Source organism: Aethalodelphis obliquidens, unplaced genomic scaffold (genome assembly GCF_003676395.1).
Source record: "Aethalodelphis obliquidens isolate GAN/ISIS:26980383/991018 unplaced genomic scaffold, ASM367639v1 scaffold88, whole genome shotgun sequence".
NCBI lineage: Eukaryota > Metazoa > Chordata > Mammalia > Artiodactyla > Delphinidae > Aethalodelphis > Aethalodelphis obliquidens.
Genome location: NW_020838032.1, coordinates 643,417 through 659,892, shown reverse-complemented (window position 1 = coordinate 659,892; position 16,476 = coordinate 643,417). Strand labels below are relative to the sequence as shown.

The 16,476-nt window shown below is 40.0% G+C and overlaps 1 protein-coding gene across 3 annotated transcripts in view; it reads right to left on the bottom strand.

Annotated features, from left to right (window-relative positions):
- Positions 1-16,476, bottom strand: part of SLC35D2 (solute carrier family 35 member D2) — a 61,023-nt gene that overhangs the window by 14,583 nt on the left and 29,964 nt on the right. For 2 of the 3 annotated variants that reach the window (XM_027094177.1, XM_027094176.1), the window contains exons 5-8: positions 7,700-7,771; positions 6,667-6,735; positions 2,206-2,308; positions 810-902 (exon numbers count right to left, since the gene is read on the bottom strand). In XM_027094177.1, coding sequence (XP_026949978.1) covers positions 810-902; positions 2,206-2,308; positions 6,667-6,735; positions 7,700-7,771 — 337 coding nt within the window. The remainder of the gene's footprint in view (positions 1-809; positions 903-2,205; positions 2,309-6,666; positions 6,736-7,699; positions 7,772-16,476) is intronic. The other variant, XM_027094178.1, reaches the window with a different exon arrangement.

Here is a 16,476-nt window from a genome sequence, read left to right as displayed (position 1 = left end):
CACCTCGTTTCTCACATGAACTTAAAGTGGTTTGTCTGGTAACTTTCTGAGCCCGCACATTTCAAGGTAGCCATGCGGATGTTATGGGGTGAACATTCACTCTTCCTAAGAGATACCCACCTCCCAACTGGGCCTCCCATCCTTCTACTAACTTATCATTTTATTTGTCTCTGACAGGTGTACAGCAGATAAGGTGAACAGGGCAAATACCAAAAGAACAAAACCTTCTCAAAATTCAAATGTAGATCCTGGAATATTTAGAGGCAAATGCCATGATGTCTGGGATTTACTTTAAAATATTCCGGGGGCGGGGGGAAAGTGAGAGCAGATGAGGATAGATGAAATAAGAAGGGTGAAATGCCAAAAAGTGTTGAAGTTGTGTGATAGGTACATGAGAGTTCATTCAATTATTCTATTTTGTGTGTATTTTTCCAAATGTCCATAACAAGGGTAATAAATAAGTAAATCCATTTTTTAAAACTATCAAAATCCCCTTCAAAGTTAACTAGCTTTCTCAGGATCCCCATGCCAACAAAGGGGAAAGGGAGACTCAAACTCAGATTTTTGTTGTTGTTTTGCAAAAAGCTTCAAGACCAGAGTTTTTTTGACTACTTCCTGCTACTCCCCACAGTTCTAAAGATAAATGCCGAGAAAAGGAAAGTGTCAAAGGTATTACTGGGCGTACCAAACATCTTGCTTTCGGAAATCCTAGTTACCTTTATACACTTTTTATTTCAGTAAGTACCACAGGTTAAATATTAAAATTTTAAACACTGCTAAGTAAGAATGAATGACTGTCATCAGCTCACCTGTCGAAGGTCTCCGGTAGAGACACTAATGATAAGAGTTGGGATAATCATGAAGCAGGCATTGTAGAAAAGCACTCCATATTTCCCTAACTCCTGCAAAAACCAAGAAAACTCCACTCAATTTTAGAAATATGAAGCATCAGACTTCCTGGAGCCATTTATTTTATTTTCCCCTGAAGCTAATTATACAACCATGTACTTATGCAGAGTTAGAACATGCATTCTGACCAGCTCTGTATTGGAATATTTTCAGCAAATTTCTGATGTAAAATGCTTCATTTCAAGTGTACTGTGATTTCCAAAAAAAAATTTGCTTTATCCAAAAAATGACAGATAAAGTGGATGGAGATGGATGGACTCTGAGGTTCCATCCATCTCTGACATTCTAATTGTTCTTTTTTTAAAAGCATGCTATTCAAAATGGGAAATGTGGAACAAAGTAAACAGCATTAACAATATTAATATAAACAGAACTCCTTCAAAACATCTGCTCTTTCCATTAAGGAACAGCAGGGTTAAAACACCAGGTATCTTGTTTTCCAAGCTTGCATAAATTTAATTTTCATTAGAGGCTATATCCGCCACTTTCCATACAGGGTGACACACTGTGATTCTCAAAAGACAGCAAAACCAGTTTTGTAAAACTGCCACCATTAAAAACCAAATGGTAGTGCAGAAAAATACAGCGCAGATAAAAAACAGCTCATAGGAGTAAGCCTGTCCATCAGAGGGAACACCCTCACTCAACACAAAGAACTTGGAACAAAGAAACATGTGCCTGGCCCATCCTCCAGAGCTTCCTGCACAGCCTGGGGAGGGGGGCGGGCGTGGTGAGGGCTGGGAGCTCTGACCTGAGGGCAGCCACAAGGAAGGGAAGCTCATACGCCCACCCGCCCCTCGTGACAGGACCTTATAAATTATCCATTCCAATCATCTCATTCCACAGATGAGGAAACTGAGGTTTGGAGAAGTGAAGGTTCCAGGTCACAATAACCAGTCAGCAGCAAAACTTGAATCTGTAACCCACATCTCCAGACTCTCAAACTACAGCTGCTTTCAGAATACTCCTGACTTCACATTGGTCACTGATGATGATGGTAAAAAAACTTCTTCTAATTTTAATTTGCCTTTCAAAATAATCCCCTTTCTATATAGTATTCTGACTTTGCATCTAAAATAGTGCCCATTTTTCCCTTCCTACCTAATTTTCACCCAAACTTTGCAAGACAAGGAGTAACAAGAACCTATGCAGACAAGATAATTAAAAAGAAATTAGTAATCTGTAGATCATAACATGTAAATTAAATTACATGTCATCTTTACAAGTTCATTTTTTCATGTAATTTCAGTGGCCAGATGACAAAGCCTAAAAGCTAAAGGAGTGAAGATCTGGTACCTTTGGGTCCATTTTCTGTTTGGTATAAACACCATTCGCTGCTGTGAAGATATCATTCAGGAATACAAAAATATAGCCTTCCAAGTTAAAAGCAAGGTCAGAACTGGGAGGGAGAACACAGAGGAGTATGATTATTCAGAAACTCACAACTTGGCCTCAGACACTCTCTGTTTCATCTTTCCTAATCAAATCCATTTGTGATGCTAGTAACTACCTTTTCTCTGGCATATTTTCCCCCTGTATGGTGATGAATGGTTAATTCTTCTGCCCTGTCCCCAGACAAAAACAAAACCAGGCCTTCAGGAGGCTTAAACTTAATCACAACCGCTTAAAACCAGAGGGACATTAACCATCTTCCTTTGACTGCAAAGCCATTCTTTTGCTAACTGGTAAAGAGGAATGATTTGTTCAACCCACCTGTGGCTTATTGTAGTAAATAGGGCCTTCCCCAGAGTACAGCCCTCTGGGGACAGCTGAGCAGTGACATGGTAAAGGGGTCAAATGAGGAACTGACACCTCCATCTGGTCCCCACTCACGTCATCCACTAGCACCCCCACTAGCCTGTCCATCAAAAAGGCAAGGCAGGGATCCATTCCTTCTCTGCAACTCCTCTAAGGCCCCTTTCTTCCCATTCTTTGAAGCATCTTCTCTTCAATTTCCATTTTAAATAAATAACACTAGTATAAAAATGTTTGGGGGGAATATGGCAAAGGGAGGAGAGAGTGAACAACAGCTAAGCCCAGATGTGATGCATTCACCTGCACTTGACCTTGCAAACAGTACCACACCTATGTCCAAATTCATAAGTATATATTGTCAAGAAGGTTTCCTTTACCCTCTTTGGGTCAGTGTCTGGGGGCCTGTGAATTTAACTGACAACAGACAGAATAAGGGGGGAAAAAATACAAATTGTTTTAAATATTTTACATGCACAGGAGTTCACAGAAAAGAAATGAAACTCAAAGAAGTGGTCAGACTCTGGGGCTTAGATACCATTTTAACAAAAAAGAGGGTTTGGGTGTTAAGGAACAAATAAATTGTGGGAACGGGACTAGGAAATACATAGGGCAAACTAATGGAAGATAAGGGTTATTTTAATAAGGTTTGTTTATGCAGATTCATCTAGATGCTTACTCTCTGTCTCTGGTGATAAGAATTGCTTTCCTATTTCAAGTACAGGACCAAGGGACACCTTCACAAAGGCAAATTTATGGTCTACTTTTAGGCAGAAAAGGGAGGGCAGAGAACTCTTCCCACATCTATTGATTCTCAATTGCCTTCAACTCAAAATAATGTTTATGCCAAAGTGGCATATATTGGAGTGGCATATCCTTATCCCCTTCAGTATCAAAATAAGATTATTTCTAACCAAAGAGAAGGAAATAGGTAAAAATTGCATCAAAATCTGAATGCAAATTAAACCAGATTTTGCTTGAGGCTTCCACTGGCATTATTTACCTACAAATATATTTGTGAGAATATAAATTAATTTTAGATCATCATAAATCATAATTCTCTGGCTCAATCACAATAGAATCTCTGAAAATAAGGGTTTTCCAGATCTTTCCTACCCACATTCAGCTCAGTGTTAAGAAGTGTCTGCCATTCCCTAAGATGGCAAAGAGATGAATGAGCAAAAAAGTGAGGTACCTTTCCATCCAGAGGAATGGAAAGGAAGTGTTACTCACTTCCTCAGGGAGCCTAAGGGGAATTCTTGGAGTTTTCAGGTCTCCTACTTGAGGGGGCCAGGAATTCCCAACATCATTTGTTTAGGCCAGTAGTGAAAGCACAGACGTTTGATAAGAATTTACTTGTGTTATAAATGGGAGCAGATTCATGGTCAACCCGTGCGATTGTCATTTAGGGCTGTTTGCAGACGTTATATTTCAACTTTTGCTGGCCATGTGACTTGCTTTGGCAAATACAATGTAAGAAGAAGTAACACGTCACTTCCGGGGGAAAGCTTGGAGAGCCAGCAGACAATTCCTCACATGCCTTCTTCCCTACTGGATGAGCAAGGAAACCCCCTTTAAGGCAGAGGTTCCATCCCCCTGGGTCCCTAAGTAGCCACAATGGGCAGAGCACTCCCACAGCATTCACTGATGTTAGTATGCATCTGGAGTGTGAGCAGAATATACCTGGTACGTTAAACAACCACGATGTAGGGGCTATTTGTTACAGCTGCCTAAACTGGCTCATCTGTTACCTGCCTTTGATGAGTTAATTTGAGTGAGAGCAGAGAAGGGTGCGGTGACAGCTGGGCTGCAGCTAAGAACTGTGCTTGTTACCCACAGGGATATTTTCCATTCTGTGGGTGCTGAGGAAGGGGAAAGCCGAGAATTACTATTCCAAGCTGGCTCTTCGGTAAAAGTCAGATGTTTTGGGAAACACTACTTACCCTTTCAGCTCACTAGAGTATCACCTATGAGCTGAATTCCTACTAACTGCTTCTGGAGATGTGCTTTCATACACACAGGGTCTGACGTGCCACGCCTCATCAAAGACTTACATTTTTATAAACCAATTTTTGCACAAGTCTTCAACTGGTTCTAAGTTAGTGGTTTTCAAACTGAGCTCCAAGAAACCTAGAAGAGAGAGGTGTCCCTGGGGAGACCTCAGCCCTGTGGGAGGAAGGCACTTTTAACAGAGTACCTCCCTTTTTTAGCTACTTCACGCATACGTTTTGTTTGAACAAAAGTCTTCATGATCAAAACAGGCTCTAAGTGTAGCTGCTTAATGTCTGTACCAGCACCATATCAGGCATGAAACACAGCACTGAAACCAAACAGGCCAGCTTTAAGGGGGATGAGCTCAGCCACAGCTAGAATTGGAGAAGAGGAAGTTACAGATAAAAAAGGCAAATAATAAACCCTGGTCTAGGCAAGGGACTAAACACATTTATAACAATAATAAACACCATTATTATTGCTAATATCTGTCACCAGCTGGCATGCTATATCTTTAATCAATTTCTTTTGCTTATTATCTGTTTCCACCAACCTGAATGAAAGCTCCATGAAGGCAAGGATTGTTCTCGGTCTTGTTAACTGCTCGACTCCTCAGCACATAGAATGATGCCTGGCATATAGTAAATGCTTCAGCATGTTTTTGTTGAACTTGACCACGAACTAGTGTAAATCCTGGTTTACTATTATCTCATTTAATTCTCATAGTGATGCTATTAGGTGGATGATATTCTAATCTGCACTTCACGGTCAAAATAACTGGGGCACAGAGAGGTTAAATAGCTTGTCCTTGGTTATAGAGCCAGTAAGTGAGGAGACCAGAATAGGGTTCCAGACATCCTGGCTCTGTAGCCCACACCTTATTTAATTTGCAATTAATGATCCAGAACTCTTGTTTCTAAATGAGTTAATGAAACTAGTTTAACTGAAATTCCTCCAACTTTTTCTTTCTTCCTTTCATTCACATAGGTTTTTCTTTTCTATTACAGTCGTCCCTCCATATCCACGGGGGACTAGTTCCAGTACCCCACACCCCCACGCCCTCTACATGCAGGTACCCAAATCTACGGATGCTCAAGTCCCTTATATAAAATGGTGTGCAGCGTCTGCATATAACCTACATACATCCTCCCATATACTTTGAATCATCTCTAGATTACTTATAACACCTAATACAATGTAAATGCTATGTAAGTAGTTGCCAGTGCACAGCAAATCCAAGTTTTGCTTTGGGGAATCTTCTGGTATTTAAAAAATATATATTTTCGATCCATGGTTGGTTGAATCCACAGATGCAGAAGGCTTGGACACACAGGGCCAACTGTATCCTTTATACCTTATAAATGAGGAAACTGAGGCACAGAGAGGCTAATAGCTGACAGAAGTTAAGTTTCAAACCAAGGAAGGTAACTGCACACATGCTTTAACCACTATGCTATAAAAGGAGTCCGAGCGCCTGCTTTCAAATGCAAACTTGGAGTCCTTATTCCTGGTCAGGTATGTTAATGAATAAGATAGTAGTCATGCACTGGTATTGGCTCATGTCCCAAACATTTAATGAGCGTATTCCATCCTTGGAAATATTGACCAATAAGGCATCACAGGATGATAAAACAAATCAGCTTACAAGGGCTTTATAAATCTGTTATTCTTCTTAGTCAAATGCCTAAGAACTTTTCAAAATTCTTTGTAAAATTTTTATATTGAAGACAAACATTCAGTAATAAAAGTATACAGTTTACTCCTTTTATGAAGAAAAGCTGTATTAATACCTTGTAATGCTCACTCTATATATTTCTCAGAAATGTTCTGGCCAACTTGGAACCCAGTTTGACTTTCACAGGAACACATGGGGATTCCACTAACATCAACAGATTTGTCTCTTGGCTGCTCAATTCAACTGCAGCCAGATGGAAAATGAAAAATGAGGAGGGGGCCAGGCCTATTGTCAAAGACACAAAGGAGTTATTGAGCAGAAATAGTCCAAAGTCTTACCCAGCTGCTATGAAAGCACCAAGAATGATGGCAAAGACACTGACGATGATGTTCAAGGAATACTGTTTCCTGTAATAAATAAATAGTGGATGGATAGATAGGTAGGCAGACAGATGGATAGATGGATAGATAGATAGATAAGGAAAGGAGGAGGAGAGGAAAAAATATAGATTATATTTTTAAATAAACTGCAAATAGACATTGTTAACAGTTTTATAGCTAAAATCGAATGGACAATGCTTTATGTAAAAAGAGTACTAAAGGTACCTTAAATGGATTAGGAAATCAGACCAAATTTACTTTATTTCTTAAGTACTTGTCTTAATCTAATTACAAATGTATTTCTCTGTTCTCACTAGAAAGACGCTGGGACAAAATGCAGGAGAGCTCCTGCTGGTGGGTCTAGTTGGTATGTACTTTTATCAAGCATCCAAAGATTAAGATAAAATTCAATAGTAAAACTTAAAACATTGGGCCATCATCCAAATTTCATCATTAAATTGTCTCCACAGCAAAATCAAGAATCACCTTTTTAGATGTCAGCCTGAGTATCTTTATGAGAAATTTTTAAACCAACATTATAAAAATTAATTTATTCTGATGTTACACCATAATTACTGCATCAGAATGAATTTCCCTGATTTTCTGCTACTCCTATTCTATACTATATACGTGGACAACTTTTCCTCTACATTCCAAAATCAGTGTATATTCCATCTGGCTCGGGAAACAGATTTACATCTGTTTTGGGGTTGTTGGGGTTTTTTAAAAATAATTTTTGACCACACACACATTTTATTTATCTAATGTAAAATTATAATTGTTTTTAAAAAACACTCATTACATTCTTAGGGAATCATGGAAATAGGAGACTGCTTTTAAGTGAACAAACCATTTGCCCTTAAGTTATTGCTACTAGCACTTCAAATCAGCTATTTGAAAAGATGACTAGATGTTGAGAATTTGCTAGGTAAAAATAATGTGGGGGTGTGGGGAGAGGACACCAGAGAAAAAGAAGAAAAACAAAAATCACCCGAGTATGATGGTTTCCAGGAGTAAAGTAAGTGGAATGGTAAATTTCCTGAGCACGGTGAACATCGGCAAGCTGTCAGGAAAAGATTCAAGTATAATATCATCAAACACCAGGTACTTTTTTAATGCCTTACATTTTTAATTAAGCCCATTATTTTTCCAAATTAAATATAAGGAATTAACCTTAATTATCACACATGCTACTAATAAGTCATATTAAATAATAAAAAGAAATGGAGATTTAATAATTTCATGCCACTTTTACTTACTAGCAATTCAAAACATCATACTATCCAACGACTACAAAGTTTGTGCTAAAAGATTATATACAATGTGAACCAATACAGCCTTTGACAAATCAAGTTGGGACTACATATGGACAGTCATTAAACGGTCCTAACCTAGGACCTAATTACTTCTTGCTGGGAAACTTACCCTAAGATAATAACCCAAAGGAAAGAAAAAAAATCGTGTGCACAAACATGTTCATTGCAGTACTGTCTTTGGGAAAAACATCAGAAACCACCTGAATATCAGACAAGGCAATGATTAAATAAATTATGATAAATCCACTTGAGGGAACATTATACATTAATTCTATAATATAAAACGTTACCACTCTTCGAAAACGAATGTTAAATAAATCAAGGAGGTGACAAAACTATGTAGAGTCTGCAACTGTAATAAAATACATTCTGTATATGGAAAAAGACTGAAAGTGAGTATTTAAAATAGTATGTTAGAGGGGACTTCCGGGAAGATGGCAGAAGAGTAAGACGCGGAGATCACCTTCCTCTCCACAGATACACCAGAAATACATCTACGCGTGGAACAACTCCTACAGAACACCTACTGAACGCTGGCAGAAGACCTCAGACCTCCCAAAAGGCAAGGAACCCCCCACGTACCTGGTTAGGGCAAAAGAAAAAACTAAACAGAGGCAAAAGGATAGGGACGGGTCCTGCACCAGCGGGAGAGAGCTGTGAAGGAGGAAAAGTGTCCACACACTAGGAAGCCCCTTCGCGGGTGGAGACTTCGGGAGGCGGAGTGGGGGAGCTTGGGAGCCGCGGAGGAGAGCACAGCAACAGGGGTGCGGAGGGCAAAGCGGACAGATTCCAGCGCAGAGGATCGGGCCGACCGGCACTCACCAGCCGAGAGGCTTGTCTGCTCGCCCGCCGGGGCGGGCGGGACTGGGAGCTGAGGCTCCGGCTTTTGTCGGAGCGCAGGGAGAGGACTGAGGTTGGCGGCGTGAACACAGCCTGCAGGGCGTTGGTGCGCCGCGGCTGGCCGGGAGAGAGTCCGGGGAGGGGTCTGGACCTGCCGAAGAGGCAAGAGACTTTTACGTCCCTCTTTGTTTCCTGGTGCACGAGGAGAGGGGATTAAGAACGCTGCTTGAGAGAGCTCCAGGGACGGGCGCGAACCGCGGCTAAGAGTGCGGAGCCCAGAGACTGACATGGGACGCTAAGGCCGCTGCTGCCGCCGCCAGGAGGCCTGTGTGCGAACACAGGTCACTAGCCACACGCCCTTCTGGGGAGCCTGTACAGCCCGCCACTGCCAGGGTCCCGGGATCCAGGGACGGCTCCCCGGGAGAGTGCACGGCGCGCCTCAGGCTGCAGCGTCACGCCGGCCTCTGCCGCTGCAGGCCCGCCCCGCACTCCGTGACCCTCCCTACCCCCAGGCCTGGGTGAGCCAGAGCCTCCGAATCAGCGGCTCCTTTAACCTCGTCCTGTCTGAGCAAAGAACAGACGCCCTCCGGCGACCTACATGCACAGGCGGGACCAAATCCAAAGCTGAGCCCCTGGGAACTGTCAGAACAAAGAAGAGAAAGGGAAATCTCTCCCAGCAGCCTCAGAAGCAGCGGATTAAAGCTCCACAATCAACTTGATATACCCTGCATCTGTGGAATACCTGAATAGACAACGAATCATCCCAAATTAAGGAGCCCTGTGGATGAAAGGCTCTTGGTGCTGCAGCCAGGACTCAGTGCTGTGCCTCTGAGGTGGGAGAGCCAACTTCAGGACACTGGTCCACAAGAGGCCTCCCAGCTGCACATAATATCAAACAGCAAAAATCTCCGAGAGATCTCCATCTCAACGCCAGCAACCAGCTTCACTCAACGACCAGCAAGCTACAGTGCTGGACATCCTATGCCAAACAACTAGCAAGACAGGAACACAACCCCACCCATTAGCAGAGAGGCTGCCCAAAATCATAGTAAGTCTACAGACACCCCAAAACACACCACCAGACGTGGACCTGCCCACCAGAAAGACAAGATCCAGCCTCATACACCAGAACACAGGCACTAGTACCCTCCACCAGGAAGCCTACACAACCCACTGAACCAGCCTTAGCCACTGGGGACAGACACAAAAAACAACAGGAACTACAACCCTTCAGCCTGCAAAAAAGGAGACCCCAAACACAATAAGATAAGCAAAATGAAAAGACAGAAAAACACACAGCAGATGAAGGAGCAAGATAAAAACCCACCAGACCTAACAAATGAAGAGGAAATAGGCAGTCTACCTGAAAAAGAATTCAGAATAATGATAGTAAGGTTGATCCAAAATCTTGGAGATAGAATGGACAATAGAATGGACAAATTGCAAGAATCAGTTAACAAGGACCTAGAAGAATTAAAGATGAAGCAAGCAACGATGAACAACACAATAAATGAAATTAAAAGTACTCTAGATGGGATCAATAGCAGAATAACTGAGGCAGAAGAACGGACAAGTGACCTGGAAGATAAAATAGTGGAAATAACTACTGCAGAGCAGAATAAAGAAAAAAGAATGAAAAGAACTGAGGACAGTCTCAGAGACCTCTGGGACAACATTAAACGCACCAACATTCGAATTATAGGGGTTCCAGAAGAAGAAGAGAAAAAGAAAGGGACTGAGAAAATATTTGAAGAGATTATAGTTGAAAACTTCCCTAATATGGGAAAAGAAATCATTAATCAAGTCCAGGAAGCACAGAGAGTCCCATACAGGATAAATCCAAGGAGAAATATGCCAAGACACATATTAATCAAATTGTCAAAAATTAAATACAAAGAAAACATATTAAAAGCAGCAAGGGAAAAACAACAAATAACACACAAGGGAATCCCCATAAGGTTAACAGCTGATCTTTCAGCAGAAACTCTGCAAGCCAGAAGGGAGTGGCAGGACATATTGAAAGTGTTGAAGGAGAAAAACCTGCAGCCAAGACTACTCTACCCAGCAAGGATCTCATTCAGATTTGATGGAGAAATTAAAACCTTTACAGACAAGCAAAAGCTGAGAGAGTTCAGCACCACCAAACCAGCTCTACAACAACTGCTAAAGGAACTTCTCTAGGCAAGAAACACAAAAGAAGGAAAGGACCTACAATAACGAACCCAAAACAATTAAGAAAATGGGAATAGGAACACACATATCGATAATTACCTTAAATGTAAATGGACTAAATGCTCCCACCAAAAGACACAGATTGGCTGAATGGATACAAAAACAAGACCCATATATTTGCTGTCTACAAGAGACCCACTTCAGACCTAGAGACACATACAGACTGAAAGTAAGGGGATGGAAAAAGGTATTTCATGCAAATGGAAACCAAAAGAAAGCTGGAGTAGCAATTCTCATATCAGACAAAATAGACTTTAAAACAAAGACTATTAGAAGAGACAAAGAAGGACACTACATAATGATCAAGGGATCGATCCAAGAGGAAGATATAACAATTGTAAATATTTATGCACCCAACATAGGTGCACCTCAATACATAAGGCAAATACTGACAACCATAAAAGGGGAAATCGACAGTAACACATTCATAGTAGGGGACTTTAACACCCCACTTTCACCAATGGACAGATCATCCAAAATGAAAATAAATAAGGAAACACAAGCTTTAAATGATACATTAAACGAGATGGAGTTAATTGATATTTATAGGACATTCCATCCAAAAACAACAGAATACACATTTTTCTCAAGTGCTCATGGAACATTCTCCAGGATAGATCATATCTTGGGTCACAAATCAAGCCTTGGTAAATTTAAGAAAATTGAAATTGTATCAAGTATCTTTTCTGACCACAACGCCATGAGACTAGATATCAATTACAGGAAAAGATCTGTAAAAAATACAAACACATGGAGGCTAAACAATACACTACTTAATAATGAAGTGATCACTGAAGAAATCAAAGAGGAAATCAAAAAATACCTAGAAACAAATGACAATGGAGACACAACGACCCAAAACCTGTGGGATGCAGCAAAAGCAGTTCTAAGGGGGAAGTTTATAGCAATACAAGCCCACCTTAAGAAGCAGGAAACGTCTCGAATAAACAACCTAACCTTGCACCTCAAGCAATTAGAGAAAGAAGAACAAAAAAACCCCAAAGCTAGCAGAAGGAAAGAAATCATAAAAATCAGATCAGAAATAAATGAAAAAGAAATGAAGGAAACAATAGCAAAGATCAATAAAACTAAAAGCTGGTTCTTTGAGAAGATAAACAAAATAGATAAACCACTAGCCAGACTCATCAAGAAAAAAAGGGAGAAGACTCAAATCAATAGAATTAGAAATGAAAAAGGAGAGGTAACAACTGACACTGCAGAAATAAAAGAGATCATGAGAGATTACTACAAGCAACTCTATGCCAATAAAATGGACAATCTGGAAGAAATGGACAAATTCTTAGAAATGCACAACCTGCCAAGACTGAATCAGGAAGAAATAGAAAATATGAACAGACCAATCACAAGCACTGAAATTGAAACTGTGATTAAAAATCTTCCAACAAAGAAAAGCCCAGGACCAGATGGCTTCACAGGCGAATTCTATCAAACATTTAGAGAAGAGCTAACACCTATCCTTCTCAAACTCTTCCAAAATATAGCAGAGGGAGGAACACTCCCAAACTCCTTCTACGAGGCCACCATCACCTTGATACCAAAACCAGACAAGGATGTCACAAAGAAAGAAAACTACAGGCCAATATCACTGATGAACATAGATGCAAAAATCCTCAACAAAATACTAGCAAACAGAATCCAACAGCACATTAAAAGGATCATACACCATGATCAAGTGGGGTTTATTCCAGGAATGCAAGGATTCTTCAATATACGCAAATCTATCAATGTGATAAACCATATTAACAAATTGAAGGAGAAAAACCACATGATCATCTCAATAGATGCAGAGAAAGCTTTTGACAAAATTCAACACCCATTTATGATAAAAACCCTGCAGAAAGTAGGCATAGAGGGAACTTTCCTCAACATAATAAAGGCCATATATGACAAGCCCACAGCAAACATCATCCTCAATGGCGAAAAACTGAAAGCATTTCCTCTAAGATCAGGAACAAGACAAGGTTGCCCACTCTCACCACTCTTATTCAACATAGTTTTGGAAGTTTTAGCCACAGCAATCAGAGAAGAAAAGGAAATAAAAGGAATCCAAATCGGAAAAGAAGAAGTAAAGCTGTCACTGTTTGCAGATGACATGATCCTATACATAGAGAACCCTAAAGATGCTACCAGAAAACTACTAGAGCTAATCAATGAATTTGGTAAAGTGGCAGGATACAAAATTAATGCATAGAAATCTCTGGCATTCCTATATACTAATGATGAAAAATCTGAAAGTGAAATCAAGAAAACACTCCCATTTACCATTGCAACAAAAAGAATAAAATATCTAGGAATAAACCTACCTAAGGAGACAAAAGATCTGTATGCAGAAAATTATAAGACACTGATGAAAGAAATTAAAGATGATACAAATAGATGGAGAGATATACCATGTTCTTGGATTGGAAGAATCAACATTGTGAAAATGACTCTACTACCGAAAGCAATCTATAGATTCAATGCAATCCCTATCAAACTACCACTGGCATTTTTCACAGAACTAGAACAAAAAATTTCGCAATTTGTATGGAAACACAAAAGACCCCGAATAGCCAAAGCAATCTTGAGAACGAAAGAAGGAACTGGAGGAATGAGGCTCCCAGACTTCAGACTATACTACAAAGCTACAGTTATCAAAACGGTATGGTACTGGCACAAAAACAGAAAGATAGATCAATGGAACAGGATAGAAAGCCCAGAGATAAACCCACGCACATATGGTCACCTTATCTTTGACAAAGGAGGCAGAAATGTACCGTGGAGAAAGGACAGCCTATTCAATAAGTGGTGCTGGGAAAACTGGACAGCTACATGTAAAAGTATGAAGTTAGATCACTCCCTAACACCATACACAAAAATAAGCTCAAAATGGATTAAAGACCTAAATGTAAGGCCAGAAACTATCAAACTCTTAGAGGAAAACATAGGCAGAACACTCTATGACATAAATCACAGCAAGATTCTTTCTGACCCACCTCCTAGAGTAATGGAAATAAAAACAAGAGTAAACAAATGGGACCTAATGAAACTTAAAAGCTTTTGCGCAGCAAAGGAAACCATAAAGAAGACCAAAAGACAACCCTCAGAATGGGAGAAAATATTTGCAAATGAAGCAACTGACAAAGGATTGATCTCCAAAATTTATAAGCAGCTCATGCAGCTTAATAACAAAAAAACAAACAACCCAATCCAAAAATGGGCAGAAGACCTAAATAGACATTTCTCCAAAGAAGATATACAGAGTGCCAACAAACACATGAGAGAATGCTCAACATCACTAATCATGAGAGAAATGCAATTCAAAACTACAATGAGATATCATCTCACACCAGTCAGAATGGCTATCATCAAAAAATCTAGAAACAATAAATGCTGGAGAGGGTGTGGAGAAAAGGGAACCCTCTTACACTGTTGGTGGGAATGTAAATTGATACAGCCACTGTGGAGAACAGTATGGAGGTTCCTTAAAAAGCTACAAATAGAACTACCATATGACCCAGCAATCCCACTACTGGGCATATACCCTGAGAAAACCATAATTCAAAAAGAGTCATGTACCAAAATGTTCATTGCAGCTCTATTTACAATAGCCCAGAGATGGAAACAACCTAAGTGTCCATCATCGGATGAATGGATAAAGAAGATGTGGCACATATATACAATGGAATATTACTCAGCCATAAAAAGAGATGAAATTGAGCTATTTGTAATGAGGTGGATAGACCTAGAGTCTGTCATACAGAGTGAAGTAAGTCAGAAAGAGAGAGACAAATACCGTATGCTAACACATATATATGGAATTTAAAAAAAAAAAAAAAATGTCATGAAAAACCTAGGGGTGAAACAGGAATAAAGACACAGACTTACTAGAGAATGGACTTGAGGCTATGGGGAGGGGGAAGTGTAAACGGTGACAAAGCGATAAAGAGGCATGGACATATATACACTACCAAACGTAAGGTAGATAGCTAGTGGGAAGCAGCCGCATAGCACAGGGAGATCAGCTCGGTGCTTTGTGACCGCCTGGAGGGGTGGGATAGGGAGGGTGGGAGGGAGGGAGACGCAAGTGGGAAGAGATATGGGAATATATGTATATATATAACTGATTCATTTTGTTGTGAAGCTGAAACTAACATACCATTGTAAAGCAATTATACTCCAATAAAGATGTAAAAAAAAAAAAAAAAAGAAGAGACAATAGAGAGAAAGCTCTCTCTTCTCTCTCTCCTTTCTGCATGTGAGGATACAATGAGATGACTACCTGCAAACCAGGAAGAGAGCCCTAACCAGATGCTGGATCTTGGAATTCTTAGCTTCCAGAACTATGAGAAATAAATGTTGCTTAAGCCAAAAAAAAAAAATAGTATGTTAGAGGATAAAATTATGGGTAATTTTTTCCCTAAAACTTTATGTAATGAGACCACATTCATTGCCTTTCAAAAATACTTATGAACCTTTCACCCACTCTCAAAACCCAGAGATTCCAGGACACAGTTCAATGCACAGCCACAGACTGCCAGGGCTGGAAAAACCCACCTCCATCTGCTTCCAATGTGACCCTGAGAAGATGGTGACCAAAGAAAGGAAAGCCAGAACCACAGCGTCTGGGGGGTGGGGTGGGCAGCTCCTCCTGACCAGACCTGAGGAGGGGTTTCACACTACAACCAGAGAGCAGTGCAGAAAGAATTTTCAGGAACTTCACTTAAAAATGTCTTATGAGACTGGTCTGAACTGCCTTTTTCAAAGCAAGACAAAAAAAAAAAAAAAGTCTTATTATTTTCCATTAAATTCAAAAAGTATTTTTAGATGATGCCTTTTAAAAGCAGATAAGGGGAATTCCCTGGCAGTACAGTGGTTAGGACTCTGCGCTCTCAGTGCCGAGGGCCTGAGTTCAATCCCTGGTCGGGGAACTAAGATCCCATAAGCCATGCAGCATAGCCAAGAAGAAAAAAATAATAAAAAAAATAAAAGCAGATAAGGATACTTAATGGTAAAAAGCTGAATGTTATTCCCCCTAAGATCAGGAATAAGACCACTCACACCACTACATCTATTCCGCATGGTAGTTTAGGTTCTAGATGGGACAATTAGGCCAAAAAAAAAAAAAGTATACAGTTTGGAAAAAAGAAAAGAAAGTTGTCTCTATTTTCAGATGATATATACAGAGAAAATCCTAGAAATCCATTAAAAAATATTATTAGAACAAATGAAGTTAAGTGTGCAGGAAACAAAATGAATATACAAAAATCAACTGTACTTCCATACACTAGCAATGAGCAATCCAAAAAGGAAATTAACAATTCCATTTATGATAGCATCAAAAAGAACAAAATTCTTAGGAATAACGTAACAAAACCAG